Source organism: Narcine bancroftii, chromosome 7, assembly GCF_036971445.1.
Source record: "Narcine bancroftii isolate sNarBan1 chromosome 7, sNarBan1.hap1, whole genome shotgun sequence".
NCBI classification, from domain to species: Eukaryota; Metazoa; Chordata; class Chondrichthyes; order Torpediniformes; family Narcinidae; genus Narcine; species Narcine bancroftii.
In genome coordinates this window covers 5824512-5846034 of record NC_091475.1, presented here as the reverse complement: position 1 = coordinate 5846034, position 21523 = coordinate 5824512, and the positions used below count along the sequence as shown (strand labels likewise).

Here is a 21523-nt window from a genome sequence, read left to right as displayed (position 1 = left end):
TTAAATCTCCATGTTTTATAATTTTCAGTCAGGTTCTCTTAGCTTGTAGCAAATCACTAACAACACTGAAGTCACGTTCTACTAAATAAGATGATGGAAAATGTACTAAGAGTTCCCTTGCTAAAGTAGTCATGTTCTTTTCAATCTCATTAGACGGCCACATCATGGTTCCTTTCACTTTGATCAGAGTTTTCACAGATTCATCATATTGCAACTGAGATAATTCCTCTTGGTTTTGAACTGGAACTTCAGTTAAGTCCATCAGCAATGGCTGAGTTGACCAAGAGGGAAAATCCATTGCCTTTTCAAATGGTCAACAATGACGTTTGTAGCAGCATTAGTTGCTCACACTTATTCAACCAATAGAATTGACTGAAATTTCTTGTTGACATTATTTGGAATCCTTGTGCTAATGAGATAATTGGGAATGGATGATAATAAGACCAGTCAGAAAAAATCTAATTATAATATTAACCAAGGATAACAACAGTTAAAAAAAGAGAAACATCTGAAGAGCAAAATCACATGAGAATAAAAAGAACAAAGTGATTTTACTTGGAAGTTACCACCATTTTGTTGTACTGACAATGTTGCCAAGTCACATCTTTCACACCAACATAACAAGTTTAATTTTTCAAACCAACTTTTTAATTATTTCCCAAAATAGTCCTACGCCCTACTAAAATAATCTTAAGATCCACACCCCATCAAAATATTCCCAAGCCCCACTTTGAGAATCTAATAGGATAAGGGGATTGTCCACTTTAAGATAATTTTGAAACGAGGAAGAACTTGTAAAGATTCATGCAGCTTTGAAATTCTTTCCATTGTAGATCTGAAGAGAGACTGAGGAATTGAATATGTTGGAGACCGATGTGAATTTTGAAGTTGAAGGGTTGGGGAAGAGGCAGGAATATCAAATTGGCAAAAAGATCAGTTATAAGCTTATTGAATGGTGAAGCAGGCTTGAGAATGATTCCCATTTCTTATGTATTAGTATATACATACACATTTGATTGCTCTGCCTTTTGGCCCATGGAAAAGTGGCTCAATATACTGGCCTTCAGCATTATTGGAAGACAAACTAGCCTTTGAAAATGACTTTGTTTTGCCTTCTTATCTTGAATGGTGCACACAGGGACACAATGGAGCCAAACACTGCTGTGCTTCCCCACATGTTAATCAGATCAGATATTATTTATTGTCATGCAATAAAACAGAAATGTAAATATTACATAAAATTGCCTTTGGTCTGTCATTAAGCAGACAAAGATTCACCATTAGCATTGCCCGGTGTCCCCTCCAGTCAGAGAAAGAGAAGCAAAAGAGAGTCACCGAGTGTCCATGGATTTGCTTCCAGTATATCCGCAGTCTCTGCAGCCACACAAGACTCCGGTTCAGTTCAAACCATTGGCAACTCGAACCCAGGTCCGATTCTCCAGCACAATGAGGAAGCCTTCAGTGTCCAGAGTACCTTCGGGAGCCCTGCGTTTCCCTCAGCGTCCTCTAGAAACCCAGTTTGGATCCCTTGTTCTCAGGAGTCATTCTCCAGCAGCCCCGCAGCCTCGTGTGAGTCCTTTGATCTCGTCACCTGATTGTGTCCTCAGCCACAGGTCTGGCACTGCGGTCACCATCCGCAGAGTCATCTCCTCCTCAACAAGAGGGGGTCCTCCCCATTACCAGTGCCCCGCACAAGGCCGCTGCTCCCCGCGACAGTCTGCAACCCCTCGTGGCCACTACCAAACACAGGCGCTATCATCTTGGGCACAGACCCTGCGGTCGCAGGATTTTACCTAAAACATCGTCGGTCCTTTAGAAGGCCGTTTAAAGCTTGTACAGAGCTGTCAGCAGTAGGGCCCACGGGGGAGCACTGTGTCTCTGCTCACACCACACCAGCGGAAACACTACAGTTACAGCAGCTCTGGCAGCCATAAATGGGCCTGCTGTTCTCGGTGAGGTGTAATCTTGTTGCAAACAGAAGTCCTACAACAAATAGCACAGGTTATGGTTCCATCCGGCCTCGAATGCTGATCTCTTTGTCCTGGTCTTTCAGGGCTCACAATCCCCAAAGTACCTCTGAACCTTGCTTGAGTACCTTGATGTTGGATGGGATTCAATTAACAATGTAAACACCAAAGTTTTAAATTGATGAAACATAACGCAGGTATTAAGAAGTCTTTATTTTAATTTTAAAAATAGGTGGGGTGCATAAAATATGCAAAAGAGTTGAATTATTCATAACTTGTATCAATAGAAATGGATCTTCTTTAATTAAAGAAATATCTCATTCTACATTAATTCAGTCAGACCTCTCACATTTCTGCTCGATTCACTATTCTAAAAAAAATCAAAATGTTTCAGTAAAGCACACGTGAATACAGTGTGAAATGATCACATTCTTAAAAATTATAACCGATGGAGTTTTAACTTGAATGCATTTTTTTCGACTGCACACAATTCTAAAATTAAAATTATCCTTGCGAGAAACACAAACGTAAAGTCCAAAAAGCTTTGGTTTCCATTAGCGAGGTACCAAAACATTGATGTGAAAATTATAATTTTCCAGTAAGTTTCATTTAAAAGTCCTGCAAGTATCTGTTGCAGGTAGCTGAGACTGGTTTCTTGAACGATGGCTGGAAATAAGAGGTGTCTTTGAGAGCATTCACTATACTTTATAGATCAGAAAAATTATTCATCAAGACAGAAGTTGTATTTACACTAATATAAAGCCTCAAAATATCTCAAAGCATTTACACAAAATAAATTATTCAAAGTGCACCAATTATGGTCCTGGTAATGAATAGAGATTTGTTATATGCAGAAGTAATCAACCAAATAAAATAATTTTTGATGGAGATCATTCATGTAAATTTTACTTACAATTAATTAATTGTTCAGTGTGGCAGTTAATACTTCCATTTAGGAGACCTTAATTACCTTCTGAAACAAAATGTAGGATTTGCCATAAAAGTGTGCCCCAATGAGGATAAAAGGGATTCCAAAATATTAATGCTTACTGTACCAAAACATTGCTGTGAAAGTTATGATTTTCCAGTAAGATTCATTTAAAAGTCCTGCAAGTATCTGTTGCAGGACTTTTAAGTAGCTGTCACATCTGGATTATGAATGTGACAGCACAAATATTTGATAAATACTATTGAATAAATTTATTGAATAAATAATATTCATTATAAATCAAACTGCATTGATTAATAAATCAGAGCAGGTTTGAACTATATGGGTGGAAGGAAATCATATTTTGTACCAAACTTTGTGAAGTACAATGAGTATTCTTGATTTAGAGTAGAAATTGTAAAAATGGATTCAGAATGCCTTAACCAGTGTTTATGAAAGGTCTCGTTTTCAATGAACTTTACTGTACCTTTTAACAGTCATAAAACTAAAGACGAGCCATATTTCACTCTTAAGTTTGGTCGCAATCTAAATTGGATTGCAGGCTTCAACTTGGGCATCGTACTTAAACGTAGCTACATTTAATGTCAACATGTTAGGTGCTGGAAGGAAAGATAGTCCGGCTTTTCACTTCTGATCCCCTCTCAACCCAGCTGCAATCACAGCTATTGTTTTACAGTACCCCTTGTTCGACCTGCTCAATTACCAGGAATTTTCTTAAAATCTGACCTCTCAATGTTGCAAAAGGTTTTACATTACTACATGTAGAACTTCTTTATATTTAAATATCAATAATATTTCATTTCTTCTACGTATCGCAATACTATTAAATTCAGAAATTAATCAAAATGAGAAGATGGCAATAACCAACATTAAAAATTACAAATGTATTTCTGTTACTACAGTAACCAGCACCTGAGCATTCATACTCCTTCCTTGCCTTTTCCAGCACTAGTAGAGGTGGGATCGGCAGAAGATTGAACGAGCTGTACAGAGACAAAGGATTTATTTATCAACAACAGACTGCAAATTAATCTATTCTGTGTCGAGCAACAGGAGTTCTACATGTAGCCAGTGTTCAGACCTAATTATTATACCATTCCTATTTTTAAAATCAATCAGATTAAAACTGAGAATGGGTATCTTAAATCCCTCCTTCTTAAATTCTTCTTTAGGCATTGACCTGTAACTTTTGTCAATGGTTCTTAATTCCATTCACTCTAACTTTCGCCCTCCACCTCTCACCGTTCAATAGTGCAGGGTCTTTGCGCGTGAATTGATTCAACTCGATAGGTCTTGGCAATCTCAGAAGACGCAGATTAGATCAGCACTCCTGATATTCCTCAAAGAGGAAAGCAGAATAATTGTAAAGCATGTACAAGATAATTAGTTTCTATCATCTAATCCTATTAACCTTTCCAACCATTATCATCATCCAATTCACCTTAAACATCCCTTGGTACTTTTCCTCTTGTGTTGATAAGTTCCACGATCCTAAAACTCTCTAAATTATTTATTTGAATTTTTTTTTCTTTTTTTTTTTAAACAGGGTTTATTAGGAAAGCTATTTTTTTTAATGGCCCACATATGGTCTCAACAAGAACAGGAATCATTTTTCTGCCCAATCAAGTCCTTTCATAATCTGCAACACCTCTGATGGGTCATCTTTGTTTTATACCTTTCAGTCCGGCCAAACTAGTTTCTGGAATCATTCGGGCAAATCATTTTTGCTTCATTCTGGAAAATGATTTCTGTTGTTTCTGTACGCAAAGATGGACCCTTTTCAGTTCTCCAGATGGTAGTTCAAGCCAGGTTCAAAATGTTGAGAGATCTTGTCTAGTGTTTAAATTTTAACTCAGGACTTTATTGGTTTATATACATGTCACCACTTCCCATTTTTGATGTTAAACCGTCCCTCTGTTTCTCTGCTGTGGTTAAGTAGATACATTTTGGAGTTCAACTTTGACTACAAGTGCCATTCCTGGCCCCTTGTTGCAGTTTTACCCTATTATTCCATTCCATTAAAATCAGCATCAGGAGGGAAGATTCATGATCAGCATGACCCACAGAAATGGTTTGGTGCTTGCAAAGTTGATTTTCTAATTTACATGGAAGATTCAGGACAGTTATGCTGATAAAACTTTCCAATAAAATAGTAAACGCAAAATGATTACCGATTTATTTCATCTCCTCCTGAGTAACTAACTTGTAGGATTCTTTTGGTTATTATCCATGGTTCTATAGAAGAAAAAGAAATGAGACATTACTACCGATTGAAAATGCCACCAGTATAGCTATGTTATTGTTCAGGGTACAGGCTGTTAGTGAAAAGGTTCCAACTACATCTAGATTTGTTCCACATTAGTTATATCTTGTCCCATTCAACAGCAAATACTCTTTAGATTTTTACTATAAAGAACTACCTTTTTTTTCATTAAAGTTACATAAGGAACCACCTTGTTAATGATCAGGATACAAATGATGATACAGATGATCTGGCTTTGCATCCAAAGTCAGCAAAACCAAGGAGATCACTGTGGACTTCAGGAGGAAGTCAAGGGAACACGACCCAGTCCTCATCGAGGGCTCAGTAGTGGAGAGGGTCAAGAACTTCAAATTCACGGGTGTCAACATCTATGAGGATCTGCCCTGGAGCCTCCACGTTGATGCAATCTTGAAGAAGGCTCGCCAGTGGCTATACTTTGTGAGGTGTCTGAGGAGGTTCAGTACTTCACTGAAGGCTATCGTAAACTTATACAGGTGTACCGTGGAAAGCATTCTCGTTGGTTGAATTAGTGCCTGGTCTGGAGGCACCAACTCTCAGGACAAGAATAAACTCCTGAGGGTTGTTAACTCAGCCTGTGACATCACAGGCACCAGACTTCACTCCATGGAGGACATCTACATGAGGTGGTGTCTTAAAAAAGCAGCCTCTTATCTTCAAAGACCCCCCCACCACACTCTGCTACCATCGGGAAAAAGGTACAGGAGCCTGAAGATGAGTACTCAGCGGCACAAGGAAAGCTTCTTTATTTTAGGTGGTCTTGGTTTCAATGAGTTACTGTCTGATTATCAGTGACTTATAACTCAACTAGCTAGTTTTTAACTGTACCATTAATATCCCAGTGGATTTCCTCTCCTCCAGACCTCAATCAGTAAGGACTGGCAAGAATATCTTTTCCACAATCTCCATACTGTGTACTTGGCCCCCCTGCTCTACTCGCTTTACACCTACTCGCTACAACAGCTACAAATTCGCTGATGATATCGCGGTAGTGTGGTTGTATACAAAGGGGCGATGACTCAACACCCAGGAGGGAAATTGAAAACTTAGCCAAATGGTACACCAACAACAACCTCGCACTCAATGTCACCACGACCAAGGAGCTGATTGCAGAGTTTAGGAAGGGAAAATCAGAGATATGTGATCCAGTGACCATTGGGGGATCAGAGGGTGATCAAATTTAAATTCCACATCTTGGAGGATTTTTCCTGAACCCAACACACAAATGCCATCGTGAAGAAAGTACGTCAGCACCTCCTACTTCCTTAGGAGTTTGCGGAGGTTTGATATGACATTGAAAACTTTGGCAGACTTCTATAGAAGTGTAGTGGAATGTGTGCTGACTGACTGCATCATGGACTGGTATGGGGACACCAATACCTCAAAGCAGGAAGCCTTGACAAAGGTAGTGGGCACAGTCCAGTACATCACAGGCAAAACTCTCCCAACCACTGAGAAAATCGACGTGGAACGCAACGTCGGAGAGCAGCACCAATCATCAAGGATCCACACCACCCTGGATACGCTCTGTTCTCTCTGCTGGCATCAAGAAAGAGGCATAGGTGCCACACGACTCATATCGCCAGGTTCAGGAACAGCAGCTACCCCTCCACCATCAGACTCCGCAACTACAGACTATCTAAGAACTCTTGCTTTGCTCGTTATTTATTACTGGATATCACTGTATTTGTTTCCATTTCTCTCTTCTGTACACATATCTTTCCTTGAGTACATTTTTTTTGTACTACTGATAGGTAGAAATCCTGCCTGGCCCGCAGGATAAAAGAATCCTAGGGTTGTGAGTGATGTCATGCATGCACCTGACACTAAATCTGAACTTTGAACAGTAGGTCAGTAGCACTGTCTATCACTGACATTATGGCCACTACATTGCTGAACAACTCCTTATCTATCCTGAGTGAGGTTAGTTGAGATTGGAAATATCCTCTCAATTGATTCAGGACAGGAAACAGAAACTAGGAACAGACTGCAGTAGGCAACTCAGTTTGACCAACTGAGTTTCCCCAGCATTGGGTTTTTACTGAGAACAGATTGATCAGTTTTGATATGGGAGGCTGCGACTTGTACAGCACTGCAGTGATCTGTGCTTGGACCACAGTTGTTCTTGCTCAATATTAATGATTTAGTTGAGGGGACCAAGTGTAATCCTTGCAGGTATGCTGACAATAGAAAGGTGAATGATTCTGTCGACTGTGAGCAGGAGTTTCGGAAGTATACGGACAAGTTAAGTGTATCAGTGAGCATGTGGCAGATTTAATGTGGAAACGTGAGGTCATACACTTTGATTGAAAATAAAGGCAGCAAATTTTTCAAATGGTTAGAATTGAAAGGTGTTTCTATCGGCAACCTTGCAATGAATCATGGAAGTTTGACGTGCAGATTGAACAAGTAATTAGGAAGGTAAATGGAACATGGGGCTTGATTGTAAGATTAAAGATTTCCCGAATGTATATAGTACCTTGATGCGATTGGTTGTGAAATATTGTGTTGGCCTGATCTTACTTCTGAAGCAAGGATACACTTTCAACAGAGGGAGTGTGACAAATATTCATGAATTCATTCCTGGTAGGTTCTTTGCAGAGACGTTAAACAAAATGAGCCAAAACTGAGTTTAGACTGAATTGAGAAGCTATGATCTCTTTGAAACATGGTATTGGGTAGGTGGAATGTAACATTTCCCATGGCCAACGGGTTGAAAATCAAGGGTCACAGTCTCAAAATAGTCAGTCCTGAGGGATGGATGGGAGAAAGAAAATCTCCAGAGGGGTGTGATTCTTTGGAATCCTCTTTCCATGAGTGGTGTGGAAGCTCGGCTGCCAAATATATTCAAGAGAGAGTTTGAAGAATAACTGAATATTAAGGAATCACTGGACATGGGTTAATGCAGCACAATGGCTCTGAGGCAGAGGATGAACCAGGACATTACTGAATGGTGGAGCAGGTGTCAGGGACCAAATGGACTGTTCCTGCTTCCACTTCTAAAGTTTTCATCAACGTTTTCCCGCAGGTCTGATAAGATCCAGTTGTCCCGGTGTCCACAGTATTTTGAGAACATATTTTAGATGTTGTGATTTTTTTTTCTTTATCAAATGGGGTGGCTGGAATTTTTTTGATTACATCTCTTTATTTTTGACTTTTCCAGTATGAGAAATTTGGCAAGGTTAAAACAGGCCAGAGTTAATTTGCAGATCCTCCAACCCCGAAACATAGCATGTGATTTGTACCATGACTGTAAGACCTTTGAAGATATCCCCTTTTCTACAAGAAAATTAACAATTGGCCCTGCTGCAGTGGACATAAGATCGATAAACTTACGTCTGATGTCGTCGCACAAACTCTGCAAACTGTTTATCCTTAGTGTACAGATCAAGTATCCGAAGTCTGTCTTGAATTTCCTAAAATATCAACAAGCAACTTGATCATTAAGTAGGTCTCATTTTCCACCATACTGCTATGCTACAAGGAATTTTGCGTAATCGAGTTCTGTTTACGGCCTTTTGTTTTTGCCATATTATAGCTAATGAAAAGAGAAAATGGAAGGCTTGAATTTATATCATGCCTTGCATTACTTCAGGCCATCTCGATGCATTCTACAGCAAATCAAGTTATTTTTAACACACTCGTAGGAATGTATTTACCAACAGTCAGTCTGACAAATAAAACGCAATAATGACTCGATGATCGATCTGTTCAGTAAATCAGAATGACATTTGTCAGGACTCCAGAGATCGTTCAGATACTTTTTAAAAAAAATAAATCTTTCACATTGGTTTTGGGAGCTCATTCTGGACCTCGACTTGCTGCTTCGCCTGCAAGATAACAACTCTGAGTGCAGCACAGGGGTGATTTTTACGTCACAGTCTCTAGAGTAGCGCTTGAACCCAAAACGCACTAACTCAAAGATTAGAGGGCTACCAAACTAAACATTGGTTAAAATATTCACATTATACTTGACCTCAGAGTAAAGGTGTGCTTGCCTGATAGCCAAATGACTGATGGATGAAAAAAAATGTTCAAAGGTACAGTCAACAATATTGCAATTCCACATCAGAAAATGAAAGTTCATCAGCTTTGTCAGATACTCTTGTGCTATTTTAAGTGAAGACCAAAACTCTCACGGGGCTTGCAAGCTTACAATTGTAGAATTATAACTTCCATAAGACAATACTTCATTTTACACTATAAATTAAGATTACGTCTAAATGACATGCACAAAAAAATATATCCACTAACCTCATATATACTTTCCTGTTAAGAATATTTCTTGGCTATGTGGCAAATCTGTTAGCACCCAGAGTTCATGGAAGATTTGATTTTACTGATGCATCCATCAACAAAGAGTATTTTTACACAACCTGTTGAAACCAGATTCTCACCAGGTGCAATAGGTATTAAAGCAGCATTGAAATTAGTTTTACTGTAGTGACCAATGCAGCTCAAATAAAATTAAGCCTGTAAACTTCTGATCTCTACCTTTCTGCTAAGTTCAGTGCACTCATAGACGTGTCGGATCTCATCACTGCTGAAGTTGGCAGATGCCTCTCCACTGCTTGAACTGTACGAGGATAAATGTGGGTAGTGACCCTTGTAATGACTGTATCCGGTCGTGGCATCACTCTCATACATAGGATTATATTTTGTCCCGTTTTCCGCTGATGCCAGACTATCATCATCTCTAGAGGAGAAAGGATATTTGCTGATACCAACATTTTAACATATTACATTGTAAAGGTAAACAATGCAAATAATATTTTCCAAGATTCTTTGAAGAGTAACTAAATAGGAGTTTTATTGACAGTCAAGGACAAAAATTAAGCACGTTATTTAAAACTGATTTGTCACATACACTAAGATTTGTTAGGATACCATAATCTTTAACTACTAGTTGGAGAAAATATTACACAGTTATTCAATTAAACAGGAAACTCTGCAGACATTCCAGAACATCCAAGATGTCAACCTCCTTCAAAATTGTGCTTTACCCTCTACATGCACCCGCATCTTCTCTAATTCCCACTTCTGCCCTAGCCCCCTCCACTCCAAGAAGCGACAAGGGCAGGATTTCCCTGGTCCTCACCTACCAGCCACCAGCCTCCTCATTCAGTATGTTATCCTCCACTATTTCCGCCACCTACAACACGATTCCACCACCTGTCACATCTTCCCTTCTCCTCCTTCTGCAGGGACCATTCCCTCAACTACTCATCCTTCCCACTAATCTCCCTCATTTACTCATCCTTCCCACTAATCATCCTCTTGGTACCAACCCCAATGACTGCAGGAAGTGCACCACTTGCACCCACACCACCATTTGGGACCCCAAACAGTCCTTCCAAGTGAAGCAACACTTGTGAATCTTCAGGAGACATCCAGTGCATCAGGTGCTCCCATTCTGGTCTCCTCTACATCAGAGGGACTGAACGTGGACTGTGGTTCATCGAGCACCTTTATTTTGCCTGCTGGGACCTCCCAGTGGCCAACCATTCCCATAGTGACATATCCATCTATGACCTCAAGCCCTGCCGAACTGAGGCTATTGGCAAATTGGAGTAACAAAAACTTGTATTCCATCTGGGCACTCACCAATCAGGTGACATTTACATCGATGTCCCCGCTTTCTGTTCAGCCCCTCTCCTCTCTCTTTCCCTATTCCTTTGTTTCCTTTCCACCACCTTCCATTCAGAGAGCTCCCCCTCCCTCTATCACTTCTCAGAATTTTTCTCTTCTTCTCTCCCACCCATATCCACTTATGACCTTTTACCTGTTAGCCTGCGCACCTCCCCCTGCCCCTTCCTCCCTCCCTCCCCTCCCCACCCCCCACCTTTTTATTCAGGGTTTCTGTTCACACCTTGATGAAGAGCTCAGGCCCGAATTGTTGGTTACCTTTTACTTCATAAAGATGCTGCGAGGCCTTCTGAGTTTCTCCACAGTTTTGTGTATTACCCAGTATTCAATATTTTAATAATTTAATTTTCTTTGGAAAAGTGAAACAAAATGTTTTTAAATTTATTAAAGGTTTCTTGATGTGATTGCTACAACACGAAACCTGTGGTGGAATCACCAAGAAGGGTCTTTAGCAGCTATACCTTGTGAGGTGTCTGAGGAGGTTCGGTATGTCACCGAAGACGCTCGTCAACTTCTACAGGTGTACCGTGGAGAGCATTCTAGCTGGGCGCATCACTGCCTGGTCTGGAGGCGCCAGCTCTCAGGACAAGAATAAACTCCAGACAATTGTTAACTCAGCCTGCGACATCACAGGCACCAGACTTCACTCCATCGAGGACATCTATATGAGGCGGTGTCTTAAAAAAAGCAGCCTCTCTCCTCAAATACCCCCACCACCCAGGCCACGCCCTCTTCACTCTGTTATCATCAGGGAAAAGGTACAGGACCCTAAAGACGATCACTCAGCGGCACAAGGACAGCTTCTTCCCCGCTGCCATCAGATTCCTGAATAATCAATGAATCACATACACTGCCTCACTTTTCATGAACTGTTCTTTTTATTTTTTTTTTAAATAGTAATGTTGTAAGATGGTTATAATATGGATGTTTGCCCTGTGATGCTGCCAAAAAACACCAAATTTCATGTCTTGTTCCTGACAATGAATTCTGATTCTGATTCCACCTTGAAGTTCTGCCCTAATTAGGGCTAGCCAAGTTGGTCACAAAAAGTCAGTAAAGATATTTCCCAAAAAACACTTAAAATATGTACTGCGCTAAAACAAGCAACTGATTAAATGAATTGATCATTTTAAGGGAATGCTATATAAACAAACCAAGGAGAAAGGACACATTACTGGGATTAGAAGGTCGACATCAGTGATTCTCAACCTTTTTCTTTCCACACACATAACACTTTAAGTAATCCCTAGGCCATTGGTGCTCTGTGATTAGTAAAGGATGGCTCAAGGTGGGATGAGAGTGGGAAGGGAAGGTTGGGAATCACTGCTCTAGACCCAATTGTTACTGAAATATTTTGCTTGAGAAAATTTGTCATTGGCCCATTTCCTTTGGAGTTATGAAACTGTGCACATAACGAGTCAATTAGGTACGATTAAAACCGTGGTTTTCAATCTTTTTCTTCCCACCCACATCCCACCTTAAGCAATCCCTTACCAATCACAGAGCACTGATGGCCTAGGGAATAGTTAAAGTGTATGTGAGTGGAAAGAAAAAGATTGAGAACCACTTGTTTACTCTCAAAGAGACACGTGAGGATCACTGGACAAAATGTTGTCATGCAGAAGGTAATTTCTGTGGATATTGATATTGTTCTTCACAGTAATTAAAAGACTTTTTTTTTTCCAAAATGAAAGATGGATGATATTCAAGGAACCAACAGGGGATGAATTTTCAACATATCCAAAATGGTGCTCTACAAACAGCTGGCCAGATACAAGAACGGTCTGAACTTTCACTAGGTTAAAAGGTTGTGCTGGGTCTGATTCCTGAGGCATCGAACAGGAGTCAACCATCTCCATCATTAGATCATTGGGAGGAGATTTCTGCTGTTTATGTTTTTAACATATCAATTTACTCTGACGCTTACCTTCTGAAATCCTCAGTTCTACTTTTGGCATATTGAGCACGAAGAGTTTTGGCGACAAAGAAAATTACAGCAGAAGCAACCAAAAGGAAACCAGCCACAGAGGTGATGGCAAGGCCTACAACAAATGCTTCAGAGACATACTCCTCACAGTGCTCTCCTCTGTACCACCAGTTCTCTCCCACACGACACCTGTCAAAGACAGACATACTTTTACCGCCGGTTAAACTTTATTGTCTACAATCCTTCAGGCCATCTGGTGAGCTAGTCCAAAATCAATAGCCCTGATCTTCAAAAGAGAATGAAAATGAAAGGCGGGGCAGGCAGCTTTGGTCGGGAGATTTCAACTGTTTGACTGCTGGTCAGCCTTTAGGGACCTCCGTTGTCAGGACAATATTCAACACTTCCACATTGTTATGTCTCTGAATTACTTGGGAGGCTTCTTAGAGATGCAAGATTCAAATAACAGAAGAGAGTTTACTTACTAATGCCTTCCACCATGTCAGGAAACTGTTCACACACTCATATACACAGTGGTGCACTACAGTTACTACAGTGTATTCTTACGCAGTTACAAAATAGTTCACATTATCCTGACCATATAACACACATACTGGCTGCATACGAAATCAGCATAAAATTAGTTGAAACAACTTTCAGAAGGGGCACGAACTTACACATTACATATAGAGATTTAAAACGATCTCAGGGAGATGATGAAGAAAATTATAAAAGACTTGGAAGAGATTAGAAGTGCTTAAAATAATGAAACATTAAGATAGGTTTGGATGGCAATAAGGGGTTCAATAATAGAATGGTTGAAAGAGAGCAGAAGAAGGGTGCAATTAACTGGATTCACGGCTACAGTAGTCATTACTACTGTGAATACTGTTTCAGTTTGATTTATTGGTGTTGTACACAGTATGGAATGTGCACGAAAGAAAAATAGAGCCAGCTTCAGCTTGAGTGGGCAGGTACTTGGTTATATAAAAAATTTAAAAATACAATGGTATATTTAGTTGGACAAAAAAAAACCAATAAATACAAAAAAATTATATAGATAATAACTATTCAGATTTATCCTCATGCAAGTAAGTGACTTAGCCATAGGGCAGACCATTCTCCTGTGGTGTTGCATGTGTGTGTGCGTGAAAGAGGGATCTTTTGCTGAAGGTGACAAGATGAATTAGAGCAAGAAATCTCCTGAACTTTGGAATACCTGAACTGAGCTCTTTGGAATGTCACTCAGTTCAGGAGGCAATGAGTGACAGGTGATGAGCGCTAGCCCAGCCAGCAACCACCCCCCCACCAACACACATTCAGTGAATGAACGAAAAAACACTTTATCCATAAAGCCAGCAATCTGTGCAAGGAGTTTCATTGCATAGTCTGCTCCCCGCTCTCTGAGGGATGAGATTTGATATCTGCTCTTGATTTTTCAACAAAATTGAAAGATATAACCCGTGTTGACAAATTCTTGGTGTGTGAGATGTAGGGGCTGTGGTTTTCATCCCTTTCCTGTGAAACTACAATGCTCAGAGCACTCCAGTATAACTCATTCCATGACAGCAAAGCAGTAAAGGATTCTTACCTCCACTCAGGAGTCCCAGGTCTCATTGAAACAATCTGTGCAAGAGAAGGAGGCACATCAGGGAGATTTAATTTGCACTCCTCTCCTGTGGCAGTAAGTTTGAACCAGGACAGATCCTTGGTGAAGTTAGGGTTGCCATCTGTGTCCAGCTGGCCAAAACAACCATTTTGACCACATACATACTTTGTTTTATTTTTTATGTCTGAATGAACTGACTTCAGTCTGTACCCTTCAGCCAGTAACAGCTGCATTGCATGGGGTTTCATTCACTGAGAGTGGAGCAGGGAATGGACAGGTGAAGGGGTGGGTCATTCAGTCACTGGCTGGTGCCAGGAACAGAACTTCACAAGAGAGAAATCAGGAGGGCAGAAAGAGAGCACAAGATGGGTTTGGCAGATAAGATTAATGAGGGATGTTAAGAACAATGGAGTGAGAATTGATCCCCTTTCGGATCAATGCCATTGGTAATGTGTGAAGTCACAGGAAATGAGCGAGATGAATTAATATTTTGCAATTGTATTTAGAAGGCCAGAGAAGCTAATATATTAAAAGAAATGAATAGCTCGGAACATATTCATATTACAAAAGAATAAGAATTGGAGGATTTAAAGCATATGAATATAGATAAATCCCCAGGACCTAGAACACTGCAGCGCAGAAACAGGTTCCTTTGGCCCTTCTAGTCTGTGCCAAACCATTATTTCTGCCTCGTCCCACTGACCTGCACCCAGATCCCTCCATACCTCTCCCATCCATGTACCTGTCCAAATTCCTCTTAAATGTTAAAATTGGGTCCGCATTCACCTCTTCAGATGACAGCTTCTTCCACACTCCCTCCACTCTCTGTGTGAAGAAGATCCCCTTCACGTTTCCCCTAAAACGTTCCCCTTTCGCTCTTAACTTGTGTCCTCTGGTTTGCATCTCACCTGCCCTCAGTGGAAAAAGCCTACCTGTCTATCCCTCTCATAATTTTAAATACCTCTATCCAATCTCCCTCATTCTTCTGTGCTCCAGGGAATAAAGTCCTAGCCTGTTTAACATTTCCCTGTAACTCAGTTCCTGGAGTCTGGTCAACCTCCTAGTAAATCTTCTCCACACTCTTTCTATCTTATTGATCCCTTTCCTGTAATTAGGTGACCAAAACTGCACACAATGCTCCAATTTTGGCCTCACCAATGTCTTAAACAACTTTACCATAACATCCCAACTCCTGTACTCAATATTTTTATTTATGAAGGGCAATAAGCCAAAAGCTCTCTTTACAACCTATCCACCTGTGATGCCACTTTCACGGAATTATGTATGTGTATTCCCAATCCCCTACCATTCACCGTGTATGTCTATTCTTGGTTTGTCGCTCCAAAATACAACACCTCACTTGTCTGCATTAAATTCCATCTGCCATTTTTCAGCTGGTCCAGATCCCTCTGCACCTCCAATTGCTGATTGCTGATCCAATTTACCACATTATCATCCAGATCATTGATATAGATGACAAACAACAATGGTCCCAGCACCGATCACTGAAGCACAACACTCATCACAGGGCTCCAGTCTGAGAAGAAACCATCCACCACTACTCTCTGGCTTCTCCCATCCTGATGAAGGGGTGGAACAGTTAGCAGAGCGGTTAGCGCCACGCCATTACAGCACCAGTGACCCGGGTTTGAATCCAGCGCTGTCTGTAAGGAGTGTGCACATTCTCCCTATGCCTGCGTGGGTTTCCTCCGGGTTCTCCAGTTTCCTCCCACCTTTCAAAACTTACAGGGTTGTAGGTTGATTGGGCAGCACGAGCTCATGGGCAGGAAGGGCCTGTTACCGTGATGCACGTCTAAATTTAAATTTAAAAATGTAATTTTATAAGTGTACCTAGAACAGCCTTTTCAACCTTTTTTTTGGTTATGCCCCCCTTAGGACTCTCCTCAAAGTTTACGAGCCCCCTTCCCTGTGAAGCAGTCAAGTTTAGTTGATTTCTTCCATACCGTTCTACCGACCACATAAAAAATACTTTATGATTTCAGTCTGTGGCTCCCAATATAAACAGGGCCCCATGGGAGGCTCTATGGCCCCCATTAAGAATGGCCGGCCCAGAACATTTTCAGAAGCTAATAAAGAAATTGCAGGGGCTCTGACAGAGATATTAGCATCACCCTTAGACACCAAAAGATTGGGGGATGGCTAAAGTCATGCCTTTATTTAAGAGGTCTGACCAAAGATCCAAGTGCTGTAAAATTCTGTGACATTGCAGCTCTAGAAACCATCTGAAACTCCGAACCAATGGAGCAATGCATTTTATACCAATACAGGAGAAATTTAATGTTTATTAAAATAAAGTTACCATATATTGTATGCTGTGCAATACATTAATATGTAATATTGAAGGCTTCTCAGGTAAAGACATTCACGTGACACGGCAGTAATTGAATAAACTGGCAGAATTTACCCGATCTGTTATGGGCCTCAGTTTTGGTTGCCAAAAATATCAACAGAACGATTTCATTGAAATGTACAAGATCTGGCAGTGTCTAATTTAATCGAGTCCAATTTTGGTCTGTGACAATTGAGATCAAATGAGAATCTGGCATTAGCAATCCATACAATAACATTTACAAAAATACTAAAGTACCTTTTTTCAAAAATGTTATACAGATTAATTAATTAAATATGTTGAATGTTTGAAAGGTGGCTTTTCAATTCTTTTTGTGATTAGATTAGTCAAATGGCTTGGCTTTTATCAAAACTATGAAACTTCTATATGATCAAATAGCATCTGTACAGGCATCCCTTTACCTCCAAAAATGCTGCCCCGACCCACTGAGTTCCTCCAGCAGTTTGTTCCAGATTCCAGCATCTGCAGTCTGCTGAGAAAGTTCAGCTTAAGATTCTGACTTGGATATACAGTTAAACTCTATTATCTGGGAGTCACACAACTGGCAACCTCAAGCTGCCGGCAAATATTGCAGAATATAAAGAGGTTAAAAAAAATACTGAAGTTTAAAACTGCCGCGCCCCGCTGCTACTTAACCAATCGCACAACATGCAGTCTCGAGCAACTGGAAAATTCACTCTTCTGGCAACTACCAATCCCCCATTGGTGCTGGATAGTAGGGTTTCACCGTATCTCGAAAACGTACCAAAGCTCTTTAAAACCAAAACACAATTTTGCACTTTTATTTTATTACTGATTTCTAATTGAAGATTCGTAGGGTAGAATACTGACAAAATTTCAATTGGAGAAGAAAAAGTGGATCAAGGAAAGGTGGTCCAGTCAGGGAATTGTGGATTGCAAGAAGAGACCAAGGAGCTAAGCTATTGCGGGGAGTGAATCTGTTATGAAAGAAAGAGTTAAATACATGAAGCCAGTTGTCAACACAGCAATGATTTAGGTAATAAGAACAATATGCATTGGGACCTACGGAAAATAGTTGCATATGGATCATTCAGTATTATCTACACAAAAGGCAGTATTGGGGTCATGGCTATGGTTGCCAAAATCCTATTCCAACAACAAGCAGTGATGTGTAACAGAAGATCCCAGGAGCAGTTCAGAATCAATAAGTCACACTGTCTTTGGAACTACTGATATTGCATGAAAGGACATTAAATAACTGAAAGAGGACAAAGAAATTAAAGTGGAGGATCTATCTGTTCCAGAGATTGAACAATTAAAGACAATGCTCCATGCTGTTCAAAAAAATACATAAAAGCAATGTCTTTCTTAAAACAGCTGCTCACATTAGAAACTCAAATGGCAAACATTTTCCACTGCCTTTTGTCATGAGGGTGGTCACATTTCACCCCGGGAGGAGGAGGTGGGGTCCACAGCAGTCACCCAGACTCAGGCCGCAGTCCTCAAGGACATCCTGACATCAAGGACATCCTGATACAGTCTTTGAGGTCACCTTACAGTTGACCTGGGGCCCCCACATCTGGATAGCCCTCAGATTAAAAGTGGTCTTTGAAATTACAGTCAGTGCCAGCCCGAGAACATCCTGGCTCAGACCCAGTATCTAAATCTTTGTCGTCCAAGCAAGACATTGGGTGGCCCTGAATCTGAGATCTTGGATTGGGCCTTGTCATTAGACGGACTCCTAGAGCTCAGGCCTGGCCAGGCAGGTTTCAAAGATGCGAACTTAACTCTGAGGCCCCAAGTCAATTGTAAGGTGACTTCAAGGACTATGGCATGATTCCGGGATACCCCCATGGACCCCACCTCCTCTTGGAGGGCACGCTGCATAGCTTTTCAGGGTAAACTCGACGATTAAACTTTTTTGGAGTTCTGGCTGTCCAACATCCCCCGCACACTCTCCCTCCCCTCCTCACATCCTCAACTTCAACAGCCTCCATGACCAAGTTCAAAGCTGGTGTTTCGATGTCAATGCCTTCTGGAGCGGACAACATTTCTTTCAGTCCTGATCATTAAAGTGAATCAATTGGAGCAAAGGCAGGTCAGTAGATAACTTGCACAAAATCTTCACAACTTTAATTGCTATTGTGGGAATTCAATCCAGGTTTCAACTCAATTGGTTAAATACTGAAACCTCAGGAGCCATGATGTAGGTGCTATGTTATCAGACCAGACGACAACAATGGCCCAGAAATTCATCCCCACTTTGCATCTTCAGCTCTTGCTAAAATCACACTCATTGAAATGAAATAAAAGTGACAATAAACAACTCAATTCAAGTCAAATTAGAGGCATCTGGCCATTCTAATCCACTTTCAAATTTCAATTCCATCTCGGTCAATAGAACCGTATTGCGGTTCGAAAACACAGACGACCACTCTTGCAGTTTGAAAGGAAGATTCCCTTAATTTAACCATGAATCTTATTCCACATCAACTCAGTCGATTCTGAAAGGTGACTTCGCAAGCTACTCAGCCACATCAAGCTATCAAGAAGCCAACACACCACCATCTCGTTCGGACAACCTGGAATGCGTAACAAACGCACTCCTTGCCAGCCACAGCCACATCCTGACCATGATTTCACTGATTGGCTGAGCTGCATGTACCCGAATGCACGACCCCCTAAATAGCCTTGGAACCATCTCCACGCTCCTCTGTCCTTTGTAAGGTCCATGATCTGCACAAGGTTATGCCACAAAGCAATCTGATTTTTTTGCACAAGTGACACATTAGTTCCTGGCTGATGAATAACCTGGGAAAAAGCCCTGTATGAAAACAACTACAATTGTGTCACACTGCAGGTATGTGTGAACAATAAGGTACAATCTCTTCTCCTTTAGTGTAAAGTGCCTTCCTATGACTTTGGTGGAAGTTTGATGTGGTCATGGGCCCTCCCAAATTCACAAAGAGCCCTGATGGTTGTGTCCCCAAAGAGCTATTTTCACCGATATAAAATACCTCTATCTGCAGCAAGCCACGATGGCCTCTTGTAGCTGTTTAGTACTTTCAAAAGTAGCATCCTCTGTTACTTGCAGCTTTGTACAGTGGCACATTGCCAGGAGAAAGCTGCCACAGAAGCCACTGATCTATTGGAACTCAGAACGCTGACCTTCTCTGGGAGTTCAGAATCCCACCATTATGTTTCCTTGAAGCCAGTTGAAGTAACAGTGGAAGCATTCAGGCAAAGTTCGGCTATTATGCCTGGGGCCTCTATGGGTAAAGACTCACTTGGTGATCTGTGACACAATTTATATAGAAACCAGATGCACATACAGCTGTTAAAACTCACTTCACATTACTAAAACTACCTAGCAGTATCATATGCAATAGGGCATGGCACAATTTTCTTGCCCTCAGCTCTGGATTCTCATACAAGACAAGAGAACCATTTTGAACTCACCACCACTGTCCCTAATCTAATTCTTCTATCTAGGAATGAATTTTGATACCCAGTCCTGTCGAAAATAATACTTGTTCGTTTTTGATCTCATTGGGAATCTCAGATCTTATTAATTTACCACTTTTAAGCACCACTCTGCCCACAGCGGGATTATTAACGACTCATGCTAGAACATGTTTAAAAGCATTCGTATCAATGGCCACATGGCATAACTTTTCATTAATTTCACATTCCCAGCAGCAAGGTCGATTCTTGTAAATCACACACTGAAGTACAATTTCAGCAGACTGTTTACCAAGTTTGTTCGCATCAATATTTTACTCCAAACCTCATATATTGACAGATTGGCAGAATAATGTTATTTTTTTTTTAAGAGATCATCTTATCTCAAATCAAAATTAGAAACTAATAGGATAGAAAAACTTATAATTGCCTAAAATTGTTGAGTAAAAGGATTCAGTTGATGTGGCTAAAATCAACTGACAACAGAAGTTTTGACCTGCTGAGAACTGGGCGTGATCCAAAGTGACTATTTTTGATAAACCGAGAACAGCTAACAGAGAGTATGCCAGAGAAATGGTAAGTAACAGACATTAGTCACTATAATTAACATAATAATTGGCATTTTAGTGTCCGAAGAAAGTTAACCATAATATATATACCTGCAGATTGCTCCTTGGCCAGGTATTGTATCACATTTACCATCATTGAGACAGAAATCTGTGTCTATATCACAAATACTTTGACAGGGCAGGCCATCCACACTCAGGTACCCAGGATTGCAGACACATTCAGCCTCGCCCGTTTGGTGGTTCACCAGGCATTCGGAATATTCATCGCAGGCTTGAAACTTGCATGGATCTGCGCCATCGCCTGAAATGAGACCACGTAGGACTGCATTAGCCACAACGTGTTCAGTCACAATGGAACCAATTGTGCACCGTATAAGAACTGCCTGCAACCAGTGAACTTGGAGGAGTGAGAAGTGAGATTGGATGGTGAATCAAAGAACTTTTCTGAACTTACACACCCATTACGTACACGTGCGCTTAGAATTAAAAGGGGGTTAAGTTAAGTTAGTAAGTTAAAGTTTGATTCCGTTTTCATGTTTAAAGATAAATAAAAGGAATTTTTGTCTTAGTTTTGGGGTCCTCTGGGCTCGTAGCATACATTAGTCCCTTTTTTTTTAAAATCTCTCTACATTCTCATCATCTTCTGCAAACTCTATTAGTGGCCAATTAAGCTACCAATTTGCATCCCAAAAGAATCACAGAGAAAAAAAAGCTTACAAACTTCACGCAGTCAGAACCCATGATCAGGCTCTGATACCATGAGTCCGGAACTCAACTAAGCTGC

The 21523-nt window shown here is 40.7% G+C and overlaps 1 protein-coding gene across 5 annotated transcripts in view; it reads right to left on the bottom strand.

Moving 5' to 3' along the window:
* Window positions 1-1192: 1192 nt before the first annotated feature.
* Window positions 1193-21523, bottom strand: part of impg2a (interphotoreceptor matrix proteoglycan 2a) — a 73168-nt gene continuing 52837 nt past the window's right edge. For 2 of the 5 annotated variants that reach the window (XM_069888630.1, XM_069888633.1), the window contains 6 exons: window positions 20830-21040; window positions 12771-12959; window positions 9692-9893; window positions 8534-8613; window positions 5088-5151; window positions 2150-3899 (listed from right to left, as the gene is read on the bottom strand). In XM_069888630.1, the coding sequence (XP_069744731.1) occupies window positions 5115-5151; window positions 8534-8613; window positions 9692-9893; window positions 12771-12959; window positions 20830-21040 (719 nt within the window). In that variant the 3' untranslated portion in view covers window positions 2150-3899; window positions 5088-5114. The other 3 variants (XR_011341544.1, XM_069888631.1, XM_069888632.1) reach the window with 3 other exon arrangements.